The sequence below is a fragment of the Oncorhynchus masou genome, chromosome 12 (assembly GCF_036934945.1).
Source record: "Oncorhynchus masou masou isolate Uvic2021 chromosome 12, UVic_Omas_1.1, whole genome shotgun sequence".
Classification (NCBI taxonomy): Eukaryota; Metazoa; Chordata; class Actinopteri; order Salmoniformes; family Salmonidae; genus Oncorhynchus; species Oncorhynchus masou.
Genome location: NC_088223.1, coordinates 88,265,137 through 88,277,233, shown reverse-complemented (window position 1 = coordinate 88,277,233; position 12,097 = coordinate 88,265,137). Strand labels below are relative to the sequence as shown.

Here is a 12,097-nt window from a genome sequence, read left to right as displayed (position 1 = left end):
TGCTAGATTGAATCCCTGAGCTGACAAGGTAAAAATCTGTCGTTCTACCCCTGAACAAAGCAGTTAACCCACTGTTCCCCAGTAGGCCGTCACTGTAAAATAAGAATCTGTTCTTAACTGACTTGGTTAAATAATGTAATATACCAATAGGTGCCCTTCTTTGTGAGCACAACCACCCTGGTTTTTGTGGTTGAATCATCGTTTGAAAATATCAACTGAGGAACCTTACAGATAATTGTACAGAGATGAGGTAGACGTTCAAAAATCACGTTAAACACTATTGTTTCACACAGAGTTTGTTCATGCAACTTATGTGACTTGTTAAACTTATTTAGGCTTTCCACAACAAAGGTGTTGAATACTTAATGACTCAAGACATTGCAGCTTTTCATATTTGATTCATTTGTAAACATTTCAAAAAAAAAAAACATAACTCCACTTTGACATTATGGGTATCGTGTGTAAGCCAGTGACACAAAATCTAAATTCAGTCTGTATGTGGAATAAGTCAAGGTGTATGAAGACATTGTGAAGGCACTGTAATTGGCTAACAATATCCCACATGGGATCTATGAGCTGACAGTGTGTGTGAGAAGTTGACAGAAGCTTGGAAGAGACCTAAAGCTGTTGTCCTGTTACGACACAGGATGTCCCCCTAAATTGCACCCTTTTCCTTATACACTGACTGTACAAAACATTAGGAACACGTTCCTAATATTGAGTTCAACACCACCCAACTTTTTTTGTTGTTTTTACCTCGGAACAGCCTCAATTAGTCGGGGGTATGGACTCTATAAGGTGTCGAAAGTGTTCCCCAGGGATGTCGGGCCATGTTGATTCCAATGCTTCCCACAGTTGTGTCAAGTTGTCTGGATGGCCTTTGGGCGGTTCAACTAAGCAGTGTTGCAGTTCCCAGCAGCGTTGCACCTGGCACCTACTACCGTACTCTGTTCAAAGGCACGGAAATCTTTTGCCTTGCCCCTTCACCCACTGAATGACACACGTACAAAATCCAAGTCTCAATTGTCTCAAGGCTTAGAAATCCTTCTTTAACCCGTCTCCTCCCCTTCATCGACACTGATTGAAGTGGATTTAACAAGTGACATCAATAAGGGATCATAGCTTTCTCCTGGTCAGTCTGTCATGGAAAGAGTCGGTGTTCTTAATGTTTTGTGCACTGTGTATATCACACTACTTACTTTTGACCAGGGCCCTGGGGAATATGGTGCAATTTGGGATACATCCAGCTTCAGGGAAGCACACATGACGACAACACTCAGTCGGACTCCTCTCAGATAACGAGGGAGGAGAAGAGGGCCGCCACTACACTACTATAAATTATCTAGTGGTATTGGACATAAAATGCAATATTCTGGACTAATGTGCATTTGCTCAGTTTAAATGACCTTTTCTTTTCAACAAATACTATTAATGTGTGCTTTTGGAGGTTTCATCTGAGTGTATGTCTCTGCTAAAATTAGGCAAATATTGATATAGAACATTTGAATACACACTCAATTTTATCGTAATATATTGATATTTTATTAATATCCCTTTTCTTAAAGGATATCATGTACACCAATATCCTTGGCAGTTAAGCGCATTCAATGTCTTTAGAAACCAAAAACAGTCACTTGGTTTTACAATTACAAATAACCACAAAATAATGAACTGCATGTAAATAACATGCAAAAATCCCATGCCTACTCAGTAGGTAACAACATTTTGACTGCTGAATATGTACATATTTATGCCTTCAATTATAAAAAAATATTATTTTTTCACTTATATTCTTGTGTAAGCTATGACCTCGGTTCCCTCCAAATCATCCCTTACAATCCGTGAAGAATACACTTCACATTCTAAGACTACTTCAGATGCAACGCATCCAAATCACAAACAGAGTTTAGTTTGCTGAGCTTCACAAAAAGGCACAAAAAAATGTTAATTAAAAATGATTTTTTCATGAATCCATGTTGAAAAAGGAACAGGGAAGAGAGTACCAATGGGTAATATACAAAGCAATAAAAACAAATGTGTCTTACAGTAAACATGCTCGAGTACTTCTCCAATAAAACGTGGTTTCACCATTGTTACTACATACGAGAAAACGTATTCAGAGAAACATGGTGCCAACAAGTTCCCATGATACCATGTAAAGAACAATCATCTACAAAGTCAAAAAGGACACAGATACACTGATACACGGTGCGGTCTGCATATCATCAGTCTTTTTGAATTTCAGGCTGTCAGTATCAAAAAGTCCCACCAAAATCCTAATATCCTTTGCTCTCTACATATCAGAAGACTCGTTGAAGTACTGGGGTTGAGTTGAAGAGAGAAACCGTTCCCTTTCCATTCTCTGTCGCCATCGGTTACGTTTCATGATCTTTAAGTGCTGTACGAACACAGGGGGAGAAAAAGGTGCCTTTCGGAAAGGTAACAATGATGTTTGCTTGTTCTTTTCAAACAGAAATAAATGACAAGTAAAGATATGAAAGCCTTAGTAGATGTCAATGTTCTTTGGAGAGAGGGTGGACTGCAGGTCTGACTGAGGAGTGCCCACAGGGGAGCTGTGAATGTTTGTGGGGGAACCGTACGAGGTGGATACGTGCGTTTGAAATGTACTGGAGGCTGAGGAGTACATGGTGTTGACTGATGGGGAGCCATAGGAGCTGTGCACCGGGGAGGAGTAGCAGGACGGCACTGGGGAGGGGTATGAGGAGCTGGGGGAGGGGTATGAGGAGCTGGGGGAGGGGTATGATGTGGAGGGGGAGGGGTACCCTGAGACTGGGGAGGGGATGGCCATGGGGGCGGACCCTGCCTTCTCCACCTTCTTGTCCTTCTGCCTCAAGTGAATCTTGGTGTGCCGTTTCCGTTCATCGCTGCGGGCAAACTTGCGGCCGCAGATGTCGCAGGGGAAGGGCTTCTCGCCCGTGTGCGTGCGGATGTGCGTGGTCAGGTGGTCACTGCGGCTGAAGTTACGCATGCAGATGCGGCACTGGAAGGGCTTCTGGCCCGTGTGGATGCGGATGTGGCGTGTCAGCTCGTCTGAACGGGAGAATCGGCGGACGCATGTTTCCACGGGGCAGGCGTAGGGCCGCTCGTGGGGCGGAGTCTTGCACTGCCGGTTGGGGTACTTGCGCATGCGGCTGGGCTTCACCAGCTGAGACTGGTAGGAGCCCTTCAGGTCCTGAGAGCCAGGCTTCACCAGCTGAGACTGGTAGGAGCCCTTCAGGTCCTGAGAACCAGTCTGTGTGGCAAAAGCCTTGATGGTGGACAGAGGCGTGAGGGAGAGCTGCTGCTGGATACTCTGACACTGGAAAGGCTTCTGGTCAGGGGGCAGCAAGCTGATCTCACCCTGCTGCTGAGGAAATAGATAGTCTGGTATCATGGGCAGAGACATGTTGGGGGAGCATGTCTTGCTGCTGGGGTATGCAGGTGGTGGGTACTGGACTGAGCTGTTTGAGGGGCTGGGAAAGGACTGGTTGGAGTCAGGGAAGAGGTCAGGGCTGACGCTGCAGTAGGTGGTGCTGGTGTCGCCGATTTGGATGGGCCAGCTCACGGTGTGGGAGGAGCTGACCGGAGCAGCAGAGGAGCATGGGGCAGCTGAGGTGGGTGGTTGGGACATGCCCATTAGCCCACTGACCAGGCTGTATAATGGCTCTGGCCACAGGCTGTTGCTGCAACTGGTTGCAGGCTCCAGGGTGAACCTCCCTGTGTAGGAGACGGAAGGCAGGCGAGGGGTTGAGTAGGTCTGCTCCATGAGAGACTTCTCACAGCCGATAGAGATATCATGCAATGTATCTGAAAGAACAAACAGCGAGCGTTAAACATAACATTTACATTTTCTACAGATGGCAGCCCCCCCTGCTGTTGGGGGGGGGGGGGGTGAGCACAGGACAATCCTGCTGGCTCATACAAAATACACCCCACATCACTACAAGATCATTTAAATAATTAAAAAAAATACCAGTATGGCTCTAAGCACTATAATAGTAATAATTATTTTGTAAAGCTATTTATTATTTATCAAAACCTCTTAGCTTATTCATATATTTTTTTGCATAGACTGCAGGCTATGTCAGAACTGAAATGCAACCTCTGATTATGCGCATTGCCATGTAATATTTCTGAGTGTGTATGATGTATAAAACCATAAAGAGTTAGGAGATGGAGCAGCCCTTACCTCCAGTCAGATGGTTGTATGAGTCTCCTGGCTCCCCGGTACCAAAGCCTACACCGTCTGGTGCAGAGGCAGTCAGGAAGGGGGTCCCTGTTGAGTGGAGCAACATCATCTCCTCCAGCTTGGGGTAGCTGTCCATGGGAGAGTAGGAGAAGCCCAGTGGGTCTGAGATCTGCAGGGCTGAGGGGAGCATCTCTGTCTTGGCTGCAGCCATGGTGCTGTGCTGCCGGTGCTCTGACTGTATGGAGAAACAGAGGAGGTGGAGACGCAGCTGACGCGGCAGCTTTTTGTCTCAGGTGAGAGGAGATTACCAGCCAGCTGAATATGCTGCTGCTGCTGCTCTTGTTGAGGAGGATGGTCTGAGGAATCCAATGCTGTAAGATCTGCAAGACTTTGCTGCATTCAATTTCGCAAAATTTCCCAGTCTTCAATAACGATCTTGTGGTTCATTCATTCCCATAACGGTAGGAATTAAAACTTTTTTTTTCTCCTAACTATCCCGATTTGTAATAAAGAAATGTGTAGTTGTTGTGTTTTCCCTTTTGATGAACTTTTTCGCTTTTAGTTCACGTGTTTGGTACGAATAATTTCGCTTAACGTACTACGGTGCTTCCTGCTCTGTACTGACATGAGCTCTGTTAAACTCCGAGAGCTGTTTCACTAGGCTGAGGATTCCCACCACTTTATAAAGCCTCTTGCCGTGACGTAGATGTCCAAATAAGGACAGGAGGAAGACCATATTTAGACAGAGCAGTTGAGGACACCGAAGGCTTGTCGGAGTAAATGGGGAGAGCTGGAGACTGTTTATCAACATATTCTGCAATATTCATAGATTTCACACGGTGCATATTATAACAAAAATACTTTAAATCTAGAAATACACGACGGTTGCTGCTGCTTTGCCGTGGTTTTCGGAGTAAATGCACACGTCCTATCTATGCAGCGCACCGCCATTGCCGGAAACCCCAGCCACGACATGCCATATAAGGTCTTGCCTTCACAAGGATCAGTTCCGGTGGGTTTCCACTTCCTTGTCCTTATTAGGAATTTCCCGGGGAGGGGGGGGTAATACTAAACTGAGCAGAGCTCGGCAATAAATGTGCGAGACCTGCTCAGATCCAGCAAGTTTTGAGGAAATAACTCATGTCTGCACCCAAAGCAATGCTGATTTTATTTGTTTATTTATTTCAGCTTTATTTAACCAGGTAGGCTAGTTGAGAACAAGTTCTCATTTACAACTGGGACCTGGCCAAGGTAAAGCAAAGCAGTGCGACACAAACAACAACACAGAGTTACACATGGAATAAACAAACATACAGTCAATGTCGCGAAATGTTGAGTGGAATTTAATTCACATACACTACAAGGGGCCATTAAAACTATGCTAGTGAGAATTATTGTAAATAGGCTACTTTTAAAAATAAAGAATTGTTGTAATCAAATCAAAGTTTATTTGTCATGTGCGCTGAATACAACAGGTCACCTTACAGTGAAATGCTTACTTACAGACTCTAACCAATAGTGGAAAAAAGGTATTAGGTGAACAATAGGTAGGTAAAGAAATAAAACATCGGTAAAAAGACAGGCTATATACAGTATACAGACACCGGTTAGTCAGGCTGATTGAGGTAGTATGTACATGTAGATATGGTTAAAGTGACTATGCATATATGATGAACAGAGAGAGAAACATTTCCTTCCACAAAATGTCAATATATTTTTAGGAAGATTCACTCAATGAAATGTGCATTGTGAGATGTACAAGGTGGTGCAAGATGTTTGCGCAAATCAGGTGGTTTATTCTATTCTTGGCCAAATCAAAGCGTATTACATTAAATTGTTCATGGAAGATTTGTAGGTTACACAAAATATTTCATTATACAGTACAGTATATCACTAAACCTGTGATCGCATAAGCTTTCTTTATGTACGCTATTGGGTGCCAAATCCTACTCTATTGCGGATGGGTTTTTCTTGTTCAATACACGAGAGTCCCTTACTCGGCACTATCCATTTATTGGATACTATCAACTGTTGCATGGGAGCAATATGCTGATTCGGTGAGAAAGTGGTGCTGGGGGTTGCCCCGCGTTTGTAGCTCAAACAGTGGAAGAATTATGAAGAGCTCAAATATATCTCTACTGCAATCTTTAGGATAATATGTGAGTAAAATGTTATTTTTTAAAAACACAAGTAACAGTGATCGATCCGATAGAGATCTGTTCTGTTCTGCCTCTGTTTTGTTTTCTATGGCGGTTCTCTGAAGTCAAACCGAGGGCGCAATAAAGTCTTCGACCAGCGATGTCTCAACTGAGCATGCTCCCTATTTCAATCTGTTAATCTGGGTCAGAGGTTCCTGGCAGACTTCCTTGATTTTGTGTTTGCGATGGGAAAATAGGCCAAAACAAAGCGGTCACATCTCTTCTAATGCCATCAAATGTTTTTTGACTGCATGAAAAAAGAAGTTAGAGGCTGGCAGAGGTCTTCCCTTGTAGTCCAGTGGATAGGTGAAATAATCGTGCACTTTATGATAAAAGTATCAAACTTGGTACACTAATAATTGATACCTTAAGGAACATTTTAAAGATTGAGGGCAGTCTTGAAAGCCTTTCAGTCAACCATTTTATTAAAATGTTCACCATTCAGACTTTCTGTTAGGATAAATAGAGTAAAATAATTTAAAACAATGTCAAAATGACTTTTTAATGTTGTGTACCTGTAACTGATGTGAAATGGCTAGCTAGTTAGCGGTGGTGCGCGCTAATAGCGTTTCAATTGGTGATGTCACTCGCTCTGAGACCTGAAGTAGTTGTTCCCCTTGCTCTGCAAGGGCCATGGCCTTTGTGGCGCGATGTAACAGTTGTCGGTGTGTATGTAACAGTATAACTTTAGACCGTCCCCTCGCCCATACCCAGGCGCAAACCAGGGACCCTCTGCACACATCAACAACAGTCACCCTCGAAGCATCGTTACCCATCGCTCGACAAAAGCCGCGGCTCTCGCAGAGCAAGGGGAACTACTGCTTCAAGGTCTCAGAGCAAGTGATGTCACCGATTGAAACGCTATTTAGCGCACACCGCTAACTAAGCTAGCCGTTTCACATCCGTTACATGTGCAGAGGGTCCCTGGTTCGAGCCCGGGACGGACGATAGTTAAACTGTTACATACCCACTAAATAAACACCACAGACAATATAGACAGTAATTCTGATTATAAAGTACTCTTAAGACCTTAATAGGGGTCATATTGAGATTCTTTTGACCATATTCCAGTGGCTATGCGAACAGACTGTGGACTTTGTGATAGACCCACCAAATTTCACATGGCTAAGGCATGTATAAAGATGTAGTTTTGGCTGTAATGCCATCACAGATTTTGTCTGCCATCACAGATTTCCTATATGGCCACCAACCAGCATATTGGACACGATTTGCATGGCCATATCTCCATAAATAATTGGTACATACAGCCCAATATTTGCTTAAATGATTGAGGGGGTATGGAAAACAATATAATGGCCAAAATATGCCACATATACAGTACATATACTTAATTTTAATAGAAAATGTTAAACGTGTGCCAAATTACGTGGTCTAGCCCACATGTGGTGAAATGTAGGGAAAATAGTGGGGCACAGTTACAAGAAAACAGTCACGTTCAAAATAGGGATTTTGTGGCTAATTTAAAGTTAAACAGTAATTCTGCTCATAGATTATGCATGTATGAACTACACATGGACACATTCAGCCTAAAGTGAGAGGTTAAAAAAAAAAAAAAAAAGCTTTCTTAGTCACCAAAGTCCCGAAACATGCTGTTACGTTTCCCAGCAAGAAAAGGAAAACTGTCGGTCAAAAAGAAGAGGGAACTAACAAAGAGTCACTGACCAACAATCAACATGAAAGAGGTGGGTTTTTCAGAGGGATTCTGAAAGACACTCATGGTGGTGTCCACTGAAAGTTGACTAGCAACAACTGGACATAAAAGTCACCCGCTATGAACGCCCACTAAAATTGGCCAAGAAGAGGGAAACAAAAGAAAAACCACACACCAAACTTAAAGATAGGAAGCGAACCAAAAAGGTGGACCAATCACTGGACCCTACGTGCTAGCGTGTTAAAAGTCTATCCTCAAAACATAAATGGAAAATCCAAAACCTGTAACAATCAGTCTTCAAGCCTATCGATGGTTTAGGATGTTCAAGATAGTGTGGAAAATGTAATCAAATAGATCATGTATGTATTTTTTTATGAAAGATGTTTTTGTATGACAGAAAAATTGCCCAATACTGTCCAAATCACAGATTATTTAAAAAATAGTTAAATCCCTTGATTGAGAGGATCGCATTTCAGCATGCTTCTAATGATTTCAAAATATCTGTGGATTATAATGATATATACAATAACATGTAACAGAACAGTGCTTGCATCAGCCATACATCCCATTCAAAATGGTAGAGTTCTATTGGAATGGCCATATGTCCATGGTTCCATTTTCAACATTCTAAGTACAGGGAAGTAAGTAGAGTGACATTTTCTTGTCAAATTAATGTTTTTAAATTGACAAAATACAGAATATCATATTATTTATCATTGCAATCTGTAGACTTTAGAGAAAACTAATTTCACAGTTTTAAGTGTTTAATAAATGTAAAATACTGAAAATTTGGATGAAATACTACTTTTATACAAAAACAACAACATTTATATAGCATACTTATTGTGTTCTCCAGACCCCCTCGTTGGACTAGTAACCGAAAGGTTGCGAGTTCATATCCCCGAGCTGACAAGGTACAAATATGTCGTTCTGCCCCTGAACAGGCATGCATAGGAGCAGAGAGGCGACTGTTCCTAGGCCGTCATTGAAAATAAGAATTTGTTCTTAACTGACTTGCCTAGTTAAATAAAGATTTAAAAAATTATTTATGCAGATATGGTTATGTGAATCCTGCCCAATATCACCCTAGGGATCTGATTGGCTCCGGAGTAGTGGTCTGCCACAATCATTTCTTCTGAGATTTAATGATGATTGTGCTAAATGGTCATGTTTTTTTTCTCATGATGCGGCATGCGCCATAGGATCAATGTGCTTTGTTGGAAACAATTCAGGTCGTCTGTAGCTTGTTAACATCATCTGAAATTCACACACAAAGAGGAGTTACTATCACTCAAGCAGATTTAAATGCATATTCCCATGAAACTGAGTGAGATCAATTGGTTTTGGTTGGCCATTCAGATCCAGCTTGGACGTTTCACCCGTAAAACAAGAAGAATTATAATTTTTCAATTGAAAGTGCTTGATGGCATATTTTGAAATTATGTAGGCCTAATTTGGTGTTTGAGGGTATTAAAAATACAAACATGTCTTTGTCAATATGTGTAGGCATATGCACATACTGCATTTGGATGATGCATTTTATGCATATAAAATTATATTATTCAGTAGGTACAGTGCAAACATTGATTGAGAAATGAAATGAATTATTTTGCTCTCTGGAACCCCAAAAAATAACACTACAGCACTGATAGGTTAAATCTGCAATGACGCTATAGCAAAATATCTTTATTTAGACTTTTCATTACTTGTGAAGGGTAAAGGTCTCATCATAAAAACATTTTGTTATCATGGGTTACCAGTCTTTCTGCTTGACGTAATGCAATCCTATGGGACTTTACCTAAAGTGATGTGTACACTTGGAAAAAAATAATCTAAAACTGTTCTTCGGCTGTCCCCACAGGAGAACCCTTTGAAGAACCTTTTTTGGTTCTAGGTAGAACCCTTTTTGAGTTCCATCTAGAACACTTTACAAAGACTTCTACCTGGAACCAAAAAGGTTTCTACTTGGAACCAAAAAGGGTTCTTCTATATGGACAACGGAAGAACCCTTTTTGGAGTGTACAGGGCATGTTTCCTGTCACATTTCTTAAAATTGACACAAAACAGAATATTATACACAGGACATCCCTTCAAATTAGCGGATTCTACTATTTCAGCCACACCCGTTGTTGGATAAAACAGGTGTATAAAATCAAACACACAGCCATGCAATCTCCATAGACACACATTGGCAGTGGACTGGTCTTACTTAAGAACTCATTTACTTTCAATGTGGCACCATCATATGATGTCACATTTCCAACAAGTCCGTTCGTCAAATTTCTGCCCTGCTAAAGCTGCCCCGGTCAACTGTAAATGCTGTTATTGTGAAGTGGAAACGTCTAGGCTCAGCCACAAAGTGGTAGACCGCACAGAGAACGGGACCACCGAGTGCTGAAGCATTTAGTGTGTAAAATTCTTCTGTCCTCAGTTGCATCACCCGCTACCGAGTTCCAAACTGCCCATGGAAGCACTATAGCCAAAAAGGACTTATTAAGACATGCCATTTTTTTTGGTTTAGTAGCTGGACTATCATCAAAATGACCTCAATATGAACCCCCATTAAGGGTTATTTAGTGGGTAGATAACATTAAAAAGTAATTTTGATTTTGTTTGGAATTATTTTACCCTATTTTCTTCTAAAAGAAAAATCTGAATGGCAGCCATTTTATTAAAATGGCCACCCTGGTTGACTGCCAAGTTTTCCAGACGGCCTCCAATCTTTAAAATGTTCCTTAAAGTATCTAGTAATAATGTACCAAGTTTGATACTTTTATCATGAAGTGCATTATCTTGGATATATTTGGGTATATCTGCTGGACTAATAGGTTAGTGTTTCTGCAGTAGGCTGCTACGTGACTAATCTCGTTCCTAGACACTTCCGCCCAAATGCGCTGTGCACAATAACCCTAACCCAAAGGTTGTTATGTCATCTGTCCTACTTTCTGACTCGGGTCCAGTCCAGGGATTCACTCTCAAGCATTAGTCTATCCAGCCTGCCTGCCATTAGTCTATACACCCTCTAGAGGTCTAAAATGGATTAAATCGTTTTTTCAATCTACACAAAGCAAAAACAGGTTTTATACATTTTTGCAAATGTATAATAAAAAATGGAAATATAACATTTACATAAATATTCAGACCCTTTCCTCAGTACTTTGTTGAAGCACCTTTGGCAGTGATTACAGCCTCAAGTCTTCTTGGGTATGACACTACAAGGTTGGCACACCTGTATTTGGGAAGTTTCTCCCATTCTTCTCTGCAGATCTTCTCAGGCTCTGTCAAGTTGGATGGAGAGAGTCGCTGCACAGCTATTTTCAGGTCTCTCCAGAGATGTTTGATCGGGCTCATGTCCGGGCTCTGGCTGGGCCACTCAAGGACGTTCAGAGACTTGTCCTGAAGCCACTTCTGGGTTGTCTTGGCTGTGTGCTTAGGGTCGTTGTCCTGATGAAAGGTGAACCTTTGCCCAGTCTGAGGTCCTGAGTGCTCTGGAGCAGGTTTTCATCAGGGATCTCTCTGTACTTTGCTCCATTCATCTTTCCCCTCGACCCTGACTAGTCTCCCAGTCCCTGCCGCTGAAAAACATCCCCACAGCATGATGCTACCACCACTATGCTTCACCGTAGAGATGGTGCCAGGTTTCTTCCAGATGTGACGCTTGGCATTCAGGCCAAAGAGTTCAATCTTGTTTTCATCAGACCAGAGAATATTGTTTCTCATGGTCTGAGAGTCCTTTAGGTGTCTTTTGGCAAACTCCAAGCGGACTGCCATGTGCCTTTTTTTTTTCCATTTTTTTTTTCCAGCTTTATTTAACCAGGTAGGCTAGTTGAGAACAAGTTCTCATTTGCAACTGCGACCTGGCCAAGATAAAGCATAGCAGTGTGAACAGACAACACAGAGTTACACATGGAGTAAACAATTAACAAGTCAATAACACAGTAGAAAAAAATAGGAGTCTATATACAATGTGTGCAAAAGGCATGAGGAGGTAGGCGAATAATTACAATATTGCAGATTAACACTGGAGTGATAAATGAT

General features: G+C 42.0%; 1 protein-coding gene across 1 annotated transcript; it reads right to left on the bottom strand.

Moving 5' to 3' along the window:
• Positions 1-382: 382 nt before the first annotated feature.
• On the bottom strand, positions 383-4,841 carry LOC135551013 (early growth response protein 1-like). Its single transcript, XM_064982367.1, has 2 exons — positions 4,190-4,841; positions 383-3,807 (listed from the first exon to the last, which is right to left on the bottom strand). Exons 1-2 carry the CDS (start codon positions 4,398-4,400, stop codon positions 2,504-2,506), a joined length of 1,515 nt encoding a protein of 504 aa, XP_064838439.1. The 5' UTR covers positions 4,401-4,841; the 3' UTR covers positions 383-2,503.
• Positions 4,842-12,097: the final 7,256 nt, after the last annotated feature.

Excerpts from the sequence above, each read along its gene's own strand:
- LOC135551013 (XM_064982367.1), bottom strand. The coding sequence starts at position 4,400 with ATGGCTGCAGCCAAGACAGAGATGCTCCCCTCAGCCCTGCAGATCTCA. Across the intron at positions 3,808-4,189 it reads ATACAACCATCTGACTGGAG|ATACATTGCATGATATCTCT; the intron begins GTAAGGGCTGCT and ends TTGTTCTTTCAG.